Source organism: Sarcophilus harrisii, chromosome 1 (genome assembly GCF_902635505.1).
Source record: "Sarcophilus harrisii chromosome 1, mSarHar1.11, whole genome shotgun sequence".
NCBI lineage: Eukaryota > Metazoa > Chordata > Mammalia > Dasyuromorphia > Dasyuridae > Sarcophilus > Sarcophilus harrisii.
In genome coordinates this window covers 623,124,872-623,140,600 of record NC_045426.1, presented here as the reverse complement: position 1 = coordinate 623,140,600, position 15,729 = coordinate 623,124,872, and the positions used below count along the sequence as shown (strand labels likewise).

The window sequence follows — 15,729 nt, the reverse complement described above, 5'->3', positions numbered from 1 at the left end:
ATCTATCTACCAAAACCAGATGTCAGAGTACAACAGATACAAGGAAAGAGCATCTCAGAGTTAGAAGGACTTAGCACCATAAAGTCCAATCTGACCTGGATGAGAATTTATCCTCCAATATTCCAAATAAGTGGTGACCCATCCTATGCTTGAAAGCTTCTAGTGAAGAAGAGTCTACTATATTCTAGTTTAGTCTGTTCTACTTTGGAAGATCTCTATTAGTTAGGAGATTTTCCTTACAGAACCTAAATTTGTCTCTTTGCAATTTTTATTCCATCTACGGGGTCCAAGTCAAACAAGCTTAGATCGTTTTCTTAATGGGAACTCTGCAAATATTTAAAGATATTTACCAAGTTTCCCCTGAGTCTTCTCATCTAAATATATTATTTCTTTTAAATGAGTCAAATGACATGCATAGTAGACCCTTTACCATCTTGATAGTCTTCTTGATGCTGGTTAACTTTAATCAATGTCCTTTCTAAAATGTGGTACCCAGAGCAAAACATTATACTAGATGTGATTGATTGGCAGTTGGGTGACAATGTGGCTAGAAAGCTGGGCCTGTAATTAGAAAGAACTTAGTCCAAATCTGGAGATTTATTTTGAGCATCAATGAGATATTTGTAAAGTGCTCAGCATAGTGCCTGGCACATAATGGGTACTATCTAAATGTTTATTTCATCCTTTCGCTTTCCACTAGGACAGAGGATAGTGGAATTATATTTCTTAAGACATAAACATGAAGTCATAAGTAGGATGTCCTGGTCAGACCTTTTTTTCCAGGGCAGGGAACTACCCAAGGATGAAATTTGCTTGAGAATGGGCCACTGGCATCGAATGAACTAAAGAATAAAGTAGAGGCAGAGCCTGATGGTGGAGAGGGCATAGAGTTGTGGAAGGAAGAAAAAATGATAGTATGGGGAGAGTAGAATCCAAGTTGGAATAGCTGCTTAATTTTTTTTCTAGTTTTCCCTGGTCAGAGACTAAGGCTGGCAGGATTCTAATTCTGGCCTAGTTTAGAGGTGCAAGGTAGAATTGACCCTGGGAGCTAATAAGTATGGTCACCATTTGGGGACCACATTGCAGCACATCTTGCCACTGGGGAGAGGAGGCAGCTCAGCAGGCTGGGTTGCCACATCCTTCAATAGTGAGACTTCAAGTTTGGGGAGTTATGATGATAGTTTAAACTAGTGGGAAAGTAAGGGGTCAGTGTCTTCACCCTGATAGAGGGCTATTCCTTTGTGGGGCTCTTTTAGGTTTCTTGATTTCAGATTCATTTTCTTTCCCCCCATTCCCTACCTGGCTTCTCAAAATTTTCGGAGGCCCCAAGTCTTGTATATGGTTGGCTTTTAGGATTGAAAATATGGTGGGCCTTCTTAATGGCAGGAGAAATGTATTGCATAGGTCAGCCTCTGTAAAACCTAGTACTGATCTGCTGCTTCTCAACACTGAGAAGCTGGGCAATGGACTCTGGGGCATATTAACATGTCCATCAAGTTTGAGTAATGATTGTCTCATTCTTTCTGCTTATATCCTCAGTACCTAGCTCAGTATCTGGAATATAATAGGTGCCTAATAAATGACTGTTAATTGAATGATAGATTGATTCAAGACATGTGAAAGAGGGAGCTCAGGGCCCTGTTGGAGGGCTATGCTTGTTGGGAATTCCTCTGCCTTCTCCAACTGCAAGATTTTTTTTTCTTGAAACTCTGCTTTCCCAGGCTGCCTTTCTTTTCCTGTGGAATTCAGTGTGTGCATGTATGTGTGTGATTTGGGCTGGTGGAAGATCTGAGCTCCAGAGTGTGCCTAGAGGACATGAATGATCCCCTTCCAATGCTTAACTAAGTCATGAAATCAGAAGATACTTTTCTGGAACTGCTGGTACCCCCATGTACTTGAAGGAGGCCTCTCCTGCAATTGCCTCAGTTCCACTGTCCACTTACTCACCTCATCCTAGGATGCCTTTTATGTTGGCTATTCCTCCAGGTATGTTTACAGCTCCTGAATTAGGTGCAAAAATTCCTAATAATAGTTCTGAGGCCTGGCAAAGTGGCTGAACTGACCATTTCTCTCTCATTCTACTTGAATCATATAAAGCCAAAGCTGCATCTGGTTTACCAGACCTCATAAAGCCAAATTTCTTGGGTTTTTCTTCTATAATTCCCATTCCCTCAGTAAAGAGGCCTTGGGCAGGGAGGATCAGTCAATCAGAATGGGAGTGCTTCCCCAAGGTTCAGCATACTTCCCATGGTTTTTACTGTTCTCTAATTAGTAAACATAGTATTAAAAGAATGAGCCATTTGCAAGACTCCCATCTTTTCTCCCATTTTATTGAAGTCCAGGGACCATAACAAGAGTGATGAATATTTTTTATATAGGCTTTTCCACCTAACAACACACATGGCTGTGATATTTCTACCATCATAACATCTCTCATACCTGTATTGCTTTCTATTCAATATTAGCCTTCACCTTGGTAGAGGTCCTCCTCACTGTTTCCCTAGATGAATGGATGGAAAGTTGGGTCTTCAGGAAGACCTGCACTCCAGCCCAACTGTGTGATGCTAGGAAGCATTAGAACCAGGACTTGAACTCAGGTTTCCTGGTTCCAAATCTACCTAGGCTAGACTTTCTTCTAATACTGTGCTGAACAGTATGTGTTCCCAAAGGGGGCCATCAGAATACCCTTCTCCCAGGAAGAATCCTACTTCAGAGCATTGATGAAGGATATTACTTCTGGATTTGGAGTAAGAGGAGAAATAACTTCTTCATGAAGGCATTTCTCTTCTAATCCATCCTATATATGATGGTAGCTTAATATTCCTAATGTAAAAGTTCTGAATACTTTCTGCTAAAAATGCAGTGGTTCTCATCATCTGATAAATGAAGTCTAAACCATTTCAGTCTGGTAATTGAGATCCTTCAATGTCTTGCTCCAATCTTCCTTTCTAGATTTAACTCCAACCCACCTGCGTTCATAAGTATGGCCAAAAACATCCTACATATTCTCATTTCTATAAGTCTTACCAGGAATATATTTGCATATTTTCTTTATATTTAACATAATTTGTATTTGTGTAATTTATTTGTATTATTTCACTGGGGGTAGGAGGTTCCAGATAAGAAAACTACCTCTACCAATACAGGTCAGCTACTCTTGAACAACTTAAGGTTTGGGAACCTTTTCTAAAGCATGAAATGAATGAAATGCTTTGTCTAAGAGGAGTCATACTTCAGGATTCTTTGAAACATTAAGTCTTCTTGATTAAGTACAGCCTAATGCACCACAATGCACCACAACATCATCCTAAGTCTCAAATAATAATCATTCTAGTCCAAACTTGTGACTTCATTGGTATTGAGGAATTTGCCAATATGACAACTTTATCCCAACAAAGGTTGATCAGTGACTTGTCTATAACCCATTATTTTAGGCTATAGAGATGCTCAGGGCTTGGAAACATCAAGTGATTTTCTTCTGGTTATGTAGCTGGTGTGCTAGAACTAGAATCTTGGTCTTTCTGGCTCCAGTCATCCCTCTATTGATTATAACATTCTTCCTCTCATTAATAATGATAATGTTAATAATAATAATAAATAAAATTTATATAGTCCTTTAAGGTTTATTGGGGTTGTTTCAGTCATATCTAACTTACCTTAATGGCTTTTGCTCTGTTGATCAGCCCATCTCTTTGAGCACTTCCAATGAGCAGATCCACTTTCACCCTTGGAGATCTCTGCAATGTTCTGATTGGAACCTCTTGGACATAGAAGCCATCAACTACTGGTCCCCAGTAATGAAATGGGCCACTTATTGCCAGGAGCTGAGTTTGAAATTTAAAGAGATGTGACTTTATTATCACATAGCCGCTGGAAATTAACATGTTCACTAAAGAATCCCACCTTCACAGGAAACCTTTCCTACATAATTTTACCATCTTCTCTGTTGATTATTTCCAATTTATCCTGTATATAGTTTCTTTGTACATATATTTTTGCATGCTGTTTCCCTCCATAGACCATGAACTTCTTGAGATCAGGGGCTTTTTTTTGCCTTTCTTTGCATCCCTAGTATTTAGCACAGTGCCTGATACATAGTAAACACTTAAAAATGTATATTCTCTCTGCTTGCTTAGATGGAGCCAGTTCCCAGAGGGCTGGAACTGGGTCTTATTGATCTTTTTTCTCTCTTAGCTCCTACAACAGGACATTACAAATACTACCTGCTTAATCAATATGTGTTAGATAAATGAATAGCTGAAGGTAGATCAGTTGTTTCATTCTATAGATGATAAAACTTAGGTCCAGAGAAGAGTAGTATCTTTTACAAGGTCATATTGATAGAAACTAATTAGAAATAGAAGCCAAGTCTTCAGCTATCAGTCTAAGGCCATTTTTCCCATTATATCTCTACTTTATTTATATAGGCTCTAAAAAAAGAACTTCAAAATTGTTGGACTTAACATATGTCTAATCCAAATCCTTCCTATTACAGATGAGAGGAGGTAAGTTAGGTGAAGTGACTGATACAAAGTCACATGGATATTAAATGGAAAAACCAGAGTAAAATTCCAAGTCTATGGATTCTTGGATTGAGTAATTGCCTCATTTTAATATGCTTCCTGCCTTAGTACATTATTAATGTCATTGAAATTCTCTGGGTTTCACTATCCTAACTGGCAAAAAAAATGTACTAGGAACTAAAATTAGTCCTATTTTTTCCTATGATGAACTAGAATTATAATTTTATTAATACAGGAGACTCCTTGTGAGAAAACTTTCCCTACAAATGGCTTTGGCTCTAAAACTCAAAATCTTAGTGACTTGGGGACACTGAGAAGATGGGGCACTTCCTCAGGGTCACTCAAGCATTCTTGTCTTCAAAGATGGCTCTCCATCCATTAGACCACATTTTATTTTTTCCTTTCAAAGATAATTTATTTTGGACATACAGCTTGTGTTCAGACCAATGCAATACCCCAGGTGATATCCCAATTCCCAATTCCCAGCTTTAAAATTCTGCAAGATTTTCCCTACTTCCTCCTTCAGTGCTCACCTTGGTTTGAGCATCATTGAGGACATCAGCAGGTTTCTGACGTAGGCAGGACAGCATAACATTATCAGGAGAAGTTGGACAGCTGACTTCCTGGGCAAGAGTTGCTGCCTGTTCTTGAGCCCTTTTCTGGCTAATCACTGCTGCAGGAGAAAGAGTTGAGCCACCCTAGAAGAGAATTCATATTCATTGCCAGCTTTATTAATAATAAACCCACTCTTGAACTTATAATAGATGAAAGGGTAAGTGATAGAGCTTTATTGGTAATCTTTCACATTCAAAACTCAATACCACATTGATTTGTAGGTGTCTCTCAAATTTGACTTTCATACAATCTATAGTCAGTGTTAATTTTCAATGGATACACATATATTACACTTATTGCACTTATAGTCAGACCCATATAATATAACAAATTGACCTTACATGGAGCAATTGATCCCCTCAGAAATCATGCATCAAAAACCTTACTTGACCAAAATTTCCCTTATTGAAATGCTTCAGGAACTAATAATACCATCACTTTTGTGACTAAAATGACTAAACAGCATGCAGTAGCACCCAACACAAATATACAGACATAACCATAATATAATGTGTATGTAGAATAATGTACATTTTGAAGAAAAAATCCTAATAACTGAGAGTAGGGATGGGAAGTAAGAGATGATATTCAAGATAAGCTTTGAAACTTGGAATTCAACTAGCCAGAAGTAAAGAAGCAGTTAATTTCAGATAGGGCAGTCCATTTCTGCAAATGCAGAATATAGAAGGTGATATATGTATGGGAAAGAGCTAGAAGTCCTATTTCCTTGGAATGAAGAATATGTGAAGTATCTCAATATGAAATAAGACTGAAAAGCTAAATGGAGAAATTTAAATGGGAAACAATTTCATGACCTCAATTTCTTCAACTGCAAAATAAAGGATTGGACTAGATGGCCTCTAAGGTCTCTTCCACTCCTAGGTCTATGATATTATGATTCCATGATTTTTTATTTTATCTTAGGGGCAGCAAGAAACAATTAGTCAGATTAGTGCTACAAGAATAGTAATTTGGCAGGAAGTTCAATCAGGAATCTATTGAAATAGTTCAGGTAAAGATGATGATGGCTTGAAGTAAGGTAGAGATTTGTGAGAGGAAAGGAGATAGATTTTAGAAGTGTTGTGGTGGAGAAATCAATATATCAGTATACCCCAAAACAGTTTGATATGCTAAATGTCAATTGAGTGTTATAGATAACATGAATTGTAAGTTCAGACAAGGCTTCTTGAGGCTAGAGTTGTCAGTGAAAGACAGAGTTAAAGATCTATATAAATATTCAGCTGATGAGAGAAATGGAGTAAACAAAAGGAGAGAAGTAGGAATGTGTATGTCGTATTTAAAGAACCGTCTGCTAGTATGATTGGAGCACAGGTTCATAAATAGTGAGGGCTTGTGCTAGATTAGTTTGGAATTGAGTCATATAAGGTCTTGAATGCCAGGCTAAGGAGTTTGGATTTGATTTTATAAGCAATAAAGAAGTATTGTAGAATTCTAAGTTGAGAAAGGGTGTGATTGGAAAGAATAAATCAATCAATCTGGGTATATTGAGCTTTAATTAATGAAAATTCTTGATGCATTTAAATTACGATTGGATTTGCACACAATTTGTTAGGAGCACAGATGCTAGAGAACAGGAGGTGTGCCTGCAAGATGTCATACCATTTAAATTGAATTTGCGTTCTTTTAATAGTATTAATTCTAAGGATATAACATGTAACAATTAGCTTCTGTGATACTCTTCTTTTTTTTTTTTTTTTTTTAAGTCACTATATTAGAAACCAAGGGAGTTTATATATCCTAGTGGTGGAATGGATGGAGTGTTAGCTTAAGACAGAAGGATCTGAATTGAAATCCAGCCTTAAATACTTACTAGCTAGGTGATTAATGTTTGCCTCAGTTTTCTTATCTATAAAATGAGCTGGAGAAGGACATGAAAACCATTCTAGTATCTTTGCCAAGAAAACTGGATACTGAATAAGAACAACAAAGGACAGAGGAAGAGACTGGCAGAGCTAGACCCTAATGATAGGATGATAAATTTGGAGCTGGAAGTGACTTTGGAAGTCATCTCTTTCAACTCTGTCCCTATATTTTACATATGAGAGTCCTAAGACACAGTAAGTAGCACATGGAAGAGCAATTTCAGCCAGTGACTGCATTTAATCCTTTTCATTGAGTCATTGTCCCAGATGCATTTCTTCAGCTGCCTCTGTTATCCCTCTTGGCTCAGAGACTGGCCTTCCCACAAAAGACTTGAGACAACATATTATAGCAGGAAATGAAGTGGACTAGATGCTAAATAGTCTGGGTACCCTCCTCTGCTCTTTAGAACTATAATTTCTCTTGAGAAATCTCTTGGAAAAATAAGAAATTAAAGACTTCACCTTTCTAGGCCCTTGGATTTATAATTCTATAAACAATGTATATATTGAGAGAGATGTCCTATGAGAGATTATATATCTCATACTTTATCAAATACATACAAATCTGTTAATTGTTATTGGTTTAGCCTGAAAAGGATAGCTGTAACACACCTATGTAAGATACAGGTCTTTAGTTGTTGCTTTTTCTTTAGTAAGAAACCATGTCTTCTGATCTATCTTAGGAAGGAAAGAAGGAAACCCTTAAGCATCTTCTATGTGCTGGGAACTGTGCTAAATGCCTTACAAATAACATCTTATTTGTTCTTTACAACAATCCTGGAAAGTAGTTGCTACTATTACCCCCATTTCACAGAAAGGAAACTGAAGCAGAGAGAAGTTAAGTAGCTTGCCCTGAAACACACAGCTAGTAAGTGTCTAAGGTCAGATGTGAGTCTTCTTAACTTTCAACTAAGTGTTCTTTCTTTGTAATCCTTAGCTGGGAAGAATCAATGAAAAGAATCACAGAATGCTAAAGCTATAAAAGATCTAGCCCCACCTCTATATTTTATACATGAGAAAAAGGTCCTGGAAAAATAAAATGATTTGCCCATAGTCACATGGCTAGAATCACATCATAGCATCTAGAACTGGAAGGGACCTTAAAGTCTGTTTGGTTTAATCATTATATTTTGCAGATGAGGAAACAGGTCCAGTTGAAGCAGAGACACCTTCCTTTTGAAGCTCCCTCCAAAATATATAGTAATGTTTTTGTTTATTTTTTTTTTTTAGTGATTCCCTCTGCCTCTTCTCTCCCCCATTAAGAAGAAATCTTTGTAGCCATGAGATAATTATGTTTCAGCTTTTCTGGATGTAAAGGCTCTTAAGGTTTTTTGAGAATCATGGAACCCTTGGCAGCCTGCTGAAGCTCATCGACCCCTGGTCAGAATAATGTTAGTATAGTCTCCCAGGTTAAGCATTTCTGTTTTAGGTAGGAATTCCAAAAATTCCTTCTTGTTTTTCAGAATTGCCAGCATGACCAGCTATAAAATGTTTTATGTCTTTAGACAGTTTGAGGATTTCAAAAGCACATTCCACTGTGATAAAGGGCCCATGCTAATGGACAGTCTGGACAATAATTCCCCATCCACGTGGAACATGGCAGGTTTAGAATCTATTTTAAAGACTCCAGAGGAGGTTAAGTAGAAGACCTTACCATGCCATGACTGGGAGCATCAGAAAGCATTTTCAGTGTCTGACCTTACTTGACCCAAGTTAGGACAGGATGACAGGGCAAGTCCTCTTATTTATTATTCTCTGCTCCAGCTAGGCTGGTTTCCACAATCCTCATACATAATGCTACATCTGCTTCTGAACTTTTGCACGGGTTGCTTTCAGGTCTGGAATGATCTCTTATCTCACTTCTGCCTCTTAGAATCCTTGGCTTCTTTTAAGACTTAATCCAATTGCAACCTTTTGCAGCTCTCCTTTCCCTAGGACTTTTTCTCTGAGATTTCCTTCATTTACTTTGCATATTTCTTATATATACCTATTTCTTTACAAGGCTCTCCTCTACTGGAATGTAAATTCCTTGAGGGCCAACCCTCAACCTTTGTTGAGGGTTCTCATTCTTTGTATCCTGAGTACTTAGCAACAGTGCCTGGGACCTAGGAGGCACTTAATAAAATGCTTTTTGGCTTTATGAGACATAAGTGTTTAGAATAAAGAATGTTAATGTTGTTCAACATCCTCTAAGTTAGCCTTGTCACAATACAAATAGGAAAACTGAGATCCAGAGAGGGGAAAAATGACTTCCTTTCTCCAAATTAAAGAACTAGCTAGAGCAAGAACTCAGGGCTCCTGACCCCTAGGCCATAAATTTTTCTACTCTGGCACTCTATCTTTCTATTCTTTATTGTTAGTATATACCATGTTGCATTTTCTTTGTAAGCATGCAATGACTTTTGAGAATGAAAGGATTTATAGTTTGTGTTTTTTAAGTTTTAAAATATATTTTTTAAAGTTTTGAGTTCCAAATTCTATCCCTCCCTTCTTTTATATTCTAAGGTGGCAAGCAATTAGACATAGGTCATACATGTACAATTATGTAAGAGATTTCCACATTAGTCATTTTATACAAGGAGACTCAACAAAAGAAAAAAATGAGAGAGTGAAAAATAGCATGCTCCAATCTGTATTCAATCAATATCTGTTCTTTCTCTGGAGGTGGATTGTATACTTCATCATTAGTCCGTTGGGATTGGCTTAGAAAATTTTTTTTTCTTTTAACAAGAAAAATACACAAAAAATTCAAGGTCAAAGGAACTTCAAGATCCAAACAACAGCCCCAACCTCAAAACTTCTGAATATATATATATATATATATATATATATATATATATATATATATATATTATATATATAGCAAGCTAACCTACTTTTAAGAAAAGAACTCAAACATTTACCATTTGAAAAGATATAAACTCTTAAGATAGGTCTCCTGAATTTTCATTTCTCTAACTATTCTATGGAAATCCAGGGTTTCTGATGAGGAAGTGGTTAAAGGCATTGGTTTACCTAATTTCACTAAGCCATTAAAAAACTTTCCACTTTCACATATACTATGAAAAAGAGAATAGAATCTCATATGAGAAAAAGCTTTGTAAAATACTGGAACAAACCCTGAGTTTACACCTGCTTTCAGAAATCCCAGATATCGCATTTACTAGCTGGGTGAATTTGGGCAAAATCATTTTATTTCTCTGGAACTTCAATTTTCTCATCTGTAAAATTGGAGATAATAATATTTGTACATGCACTTTACAGGTTCATGGATTTATACCTGGAAGGGGCCTTTAGAAGCAATTGAATCCAAACTTATTTTACAAATGAATAAACTAAGATACAGAATGGGTAAGTGACTTGCCCAGAGAGTCACAGTCAGTAAATAGATGAGGCAGAATTTGAATCTAGTCCAAATCCATTGTCCTAGTCCTTTCAGATGATTTATTCCTTTTTGATTCCCAATCCCTCCTAGCTGATGCATTATCAATTCAGGTCTAGATTTGGGGTACCCAAATGAAAATGAGGTCTAGTGGCAGGTTTGGAGTACAGGGAGCCAAGTAGAGCTCCCCTGCAATCCCTTTGGATTTGGTGTAAAGATAGGGAGTTAAATGAGTTCTAATAAAGGCACAAGAGTCCCCATAAAGGAATTTACAGACCCGAAAACCTAGATTGATAAAAGAGGTTTATTATGGGCATTGGAAGTAAGGTTGAAGTCTAGTTAAGGAAATAGATGAGGATAAACAGAGAGGAGAGCACTAGAAACAGGGCTCCAGTGGGCAGAGACTTTTGGGGTGCCAAGCATGATAGCTAGCATGTTTGGAACCTCTGCAAAGAGAGGTCTCCAGCTTGGCTCTTTTATAATGAGAGATTTAGCTAAAGGGGCCCATGGGTGGAGTCCCAAGTTGTCTCCTTGCTGGGTTTCAGTGAGGGCTAGAATTTGCTTGGTAGGGGTTGGGAAACCTGAGCAGATCATTAGAATGGAGGCTGGGACAGCCCAAGTAGGCTCAGATACCATGGGGGTTGGGGCAGGCCCGGATCTCCTATTAGAATTCAAAGGGATACTTTTGACCAGGATTTGTGAATCAAAGGTCCTAGCTTCCTGAATTGATAATGGATCAGCTAGGAGGGGTTGGGAATCAAAAAGGAATAAATCATCAGAAATGACTAGTTTCTTAAAGGGACCACAACTCGCATCACTATCTATTATTGTCTTTATGAAAAACAGCACTTTATAAATCTTAAGATGTTATATATAAATGTGAACTAATATTATTAGCCTATTGTACAGATGAAGTGACTGAGAAGAAGGCTAGGTACTCAAGTGGACATAGATAATAAATGGCAATGTCAGGACTTGAATCGTAGTCTTTTGATTCAACCCAGTGTTTTTTTTCCTAACAATTTGTTGCCGTTTCCCCTCTTATCCTCCTGATCAGCTTTAAACTTGTGAACAAGGGAAATCTTTGCATTGTATCACTTAAAATACATATTGATTAAACAATAACTTCCACTTCTAAAAGGTGTTACACTTTATAGTGATTAGCACATAGTTGTTTAACCAATACATGTTGGTCAAATAAACAACTTCCATTTTTACAGTGCTCTGAAGTTTATAAAATACTTTCCTTCCAACAACCAGCTGAGATCTCTGTTCCAGTCTGATTAGTTGTACTTTATATATGACATCAGACCTTTTAGTATCTGTTGGAAGAATGCCATCTTCAGCCACTGAAGCATCCATCATCTAAAGCTGACTTAGCTATCATATAGCATTTGTATTTCCTCTAGTTTCTGGGTCTTAAAAATAGAATAGGATGGAACCCACATTTGCTGACCATGCTTTGTCTCTCTAGGGCTTCTGGGGCCTCAAGGATAAAAGCGTTCTCAGTTAACCACATGGGCAACCACCACAGGCTTCCTGTTCATATATTTAATATCCTAGGTAAAAGATGGTAAACATAAAAACAGAAGCAAAAGACATGTAGTCATTCCAAAGACTTGAACTATTATGGGAGAGCTTAGGATATGCTTTTATAGGTAGCCAATGATAAACTCTTTCCTAAAAAATATTTACTTTTCAACTATATGGTATTACTCTTGAAGTATCATTCATTCTTGTCTCTTCCAGAATCAAGGAAAAAGACTTTATATAGATTAACAATACAGAGGAGAGATTAATTTGTGCTTCAGGGAAGGATTGGTATAAATGAACTCTAAAATACCTTATAACTCAGAGATTTGATGAATCTATGATTAAAATACTGATGTACTTAATTGAAGGCATGCTTAATGCCATCTCCTCAATGAAAACCTATCTGATTCTTTTAGCCAGGAATTGGAGTGATTTATGCTTCTTTAGTCCTCTTTCAGGGGTCCTCCAACTACAGCCCGCAAGCCAGATGCGGCAACTAAGGACGATTATCCCCCTCACCAGGGCTAGGAAGTTTCTTTATTTAAAGACCCACAAAACAAAGTTTTTGTTTTTACTATAGTCCGGCCCTCCAACAGTCTGAGGGACAGTGAACTGGCCCCCTATTTAAAAAGTTTGAGGACCCCTGCTAGTGTTTAGATTCCCTTAAGGACAGGGAAGTCAGTCTTTTTTTTAATCCTCAGTATTTAGAGCAGTGCTCAGCTCATAGCAGGTGCTTAATAAATGCTTATTGATTGAGTGTATATGAACCTCACCTGCTCTGTGCTCGCTATTTGTGTCCATATTTCATCCTCCCTACTCTACTGTAGGCTCCATAATAGCAGGGATCATGTCTTATTCTTTCTTATAATCATAAATAGGACAGAGGCCAAATGAAAATCCTTGAATATCCTAATTACCAGTTTTCAGAGCCAGAAGGAGTGCCAGCAGTCCTTTAGTATACACCACATCCAGAAAAGAAACCCCAATTACAACATACCCAACAAGAGACCATGCCTTTGTGACTGAAGACTTTCAATGAAGGGGAGTCTAGGTAGGACAGAAGAAGACTTAATAGGAGCTGTTCAATTGAATTGAATTGGGATAAGGAAAAGAGTCACAGATTTGGGATCAGTGCATCCTGGCTCCAATACTTTTCTCTATAACCACAAATCAGTTCTTTTACCTGACCAAGACTCATCTGTCTCATAGAAATGTTCACATTCACACTAAGTAACATCTGAGAAGTCTTCAGTCACTGTCTACTAGAAGTCCTCCAATAGCATCTCATTTCTGTTTTAGACAATTTTAATCGTACTGGGTTTAGCAGTTAGAATGGACAGGATGGAAAAATATTTCAAGTATTCGGATAGTTTTAGTCAAGTCCCAGAAGTAGGAATGGGCAAGGCTTTTTTGTTCTGAATGAATGTGTATAGTACAGGCCAGCCTGTTTGATAGAGAACTTTCTATCTTGATTAAATTACTTATAACCTATCTTGAATTATACATTCAGTTACTGTTCTTCCTTATTTGACAATATATTGTATTAAACCTTCCTTGAAGGTAGAGATTATGCTTTAAAAATTATTATTATTATTATTTTAGAAACTGGCTCTCCCTATCTGTCCCACATTAGAAGTGCAGTGACTACTTATACTTTGATTATTCATATAACTGATCTTTAGTCACTCTTCTCCCAACTCCACCAAGGCAGGGATATGTTACAATATTGGTGCCAGACTTAGTGTGGAGATCCAGTTGACTTTATTTCTATTGAAGATCAGAGTTTGAATGAGCTGCCAGCCTCATTTTCAATAATAGTTGATATTATAAGCATGCATCACCATCCCAGGTGCAAAAATCATATCTGATTCATTATTATATCACTCTGTAGTGCCCAGCATAGGACTGTGCAAGAAAGGCAATGTGGGGTAGGACATAGGGTTCTGGACCTAGAATTAAGAGATATGGATTGCAGCCTCTATCTGTAACTTACTACCTGCATACTCTGGGTATAGTCTTATATCCTGTCACTACCCTTCATGAATTCCCTGTACTAGTCAAACCAGTCTGCTGGCTGTTTATTATGCATAACATTAATTTTTTTTCCCCTCAATGCTTTTATGTAACTGGTGCTTCACAACTGAAGTGCAGTCTCCTCTGCACCACTGCCAGGTAAGATCACTGATTTCAGGTGCTACCCTCTAGGTTTTTCTGTTTTGTTCTCTCTTCTTCCTCCCCCATCCAAATTATTAGAATTCTCCTCTCTGAAATTATATCAACATAATATATGTATACATATACATAATATACATATAATATAAAATATATACATATATATGTGTGTGTGTGTGTTTGTGTGTGTGTATGTATACACACATATTATATTCTATTGCCTTCTATTTCCCCACTCCTAGTGAACTGTAAGGTCTTTGAGAGGGGGGACTATTTTTTTGTCTCTGTAACTTTAATACCTAATATAGTGTCTTGCACAGAGTAGATATTTACAAAACTTTTGTTGAATTGAATTGAATTGAATTAGACAAGTTATTTTGAGCCTCAATTTTCTCATCCATAAAATGAGTATAATTATTTTTGCTTTCCAATCTAATAGAGGTATTGCAAGGATCAAAGAGTTAATGTGTATGAAAGCATTTCACTATAGAAAGCACTTTTTAAATGCAAAGTGCTATTATTAAATAGTAAACATTCAAAATATATTTGTTGAATTAAAAAAAAAAAAGAAATTTGGGTAATGCTGTGACCTAATGAAGAGGTTTTACCTCACCTTAAAGATTATTCTTGCACAGCATGCAGAAAGTGGATTGAGGTTGTGGGATACCAGAATGATGGAAAGCTTTCTTGTAGTTCAAGTGCCAAGTAATAAGGATCTTAAGTAAAGTTCAGACAATAGAATTGTAAAGGAAGACAAGAAAGAGAAATCTTGAGAATAGATCAGTGGAACCCAGTGTCCATGCACAAGAATTGCAGTTTCTAGATGGCTATCAGAAATCAGGGGGACATTTGTGACTAGGAAACTGAGCAAAGGCAAGTTTTTTGATTTACCCAGAGACTGAAGCTACAGGAGGCTCATTGCTCCAGGACAAAATAGAAAATCCTCTATTGGACATTTAAGTACTTTCACAATCTCACTTCTATCTCCCCTTTAAGACTTACTTGATATTATTCCCTATCATGCATTCTTTTCCAGTTAAACTGGCTTGTTAGCTATTGACCATATATAATATTCCATCTCTAGCTTCTGTGACATCTTTGAACAGGAAGGTCCTCTAATCCTAGAATCCTAGGATACTCCCTAGAATTCCTAGAATGCTCCCTCCACATTATAATTCTTAGTTTCCTTCAAAGCCTAACTCAATTTACCTCACAAAACTATTCCTGATTCCTCATCCTAACCCTTTCTCTTTTCCTCTTAAAATTACTTTACATTCCTTTACATTTACATCTTGCTATATCTATGTATATGGTAGGTACATATACCATCAGACTGTAAATTCCTCAATGGCAAGGACTGTTTTGTTTTTGTTCTTTAATTCCTAGTGATGAGCACATCATTTAGCATATATTAGTCACTTAATAAATATTTATCCAATTAAATTAAAGTGAACCTATCCAAATCCTTCCCAATCTACATGATGAAGCCTTCTTCATTTACTTCTTATATGCTAATAGATCTTTCTGCCTTTGAGATCCAATTCTGCTTCTCACTTGAGCCACACAAGTTAGTATTTAATTATAACTTGTCTTACTATTCATTGTGGTTTCCTTTGGGTTA

General features: G+C 37.0%; 2 protein-coding genes across 3 annotated transcripts in view; one reads left to right on the top strand and one right to left on the bottom strand.

Annotated features, from left to right (window-relative positions):
* Positions 1-15,729, bottom strand: part of TG (thyroglobulin) — a 352,924-nt gene that overhangs the window by 59,550 nt on the left and 277,645 nt on the right. The window contains exons 42-43 of the mRNA XM_031947228.1: positions 5,057-5,221; positions 3,657-3,824 (exon numbers count right to left, since the gene is read on the bottom strand). Coding sequence (XP_031803088.1) covers positions 3,657-3,824; positions 5,057-5,221 — 333 coding nt within the window. The remainder of the gene's footprint in view (positions 1-3,656; positions 3,825-5,056; positions 5,222-15,729) is intronic.
* The window catches only part of SLA (Src like adaptor), an 88,573-nt gene that overhangs the window by 9,584 nt on the left and 63,260 nt on the right, over positions 1-15,729 (top strand). The window lies entirely within an intron of this gene.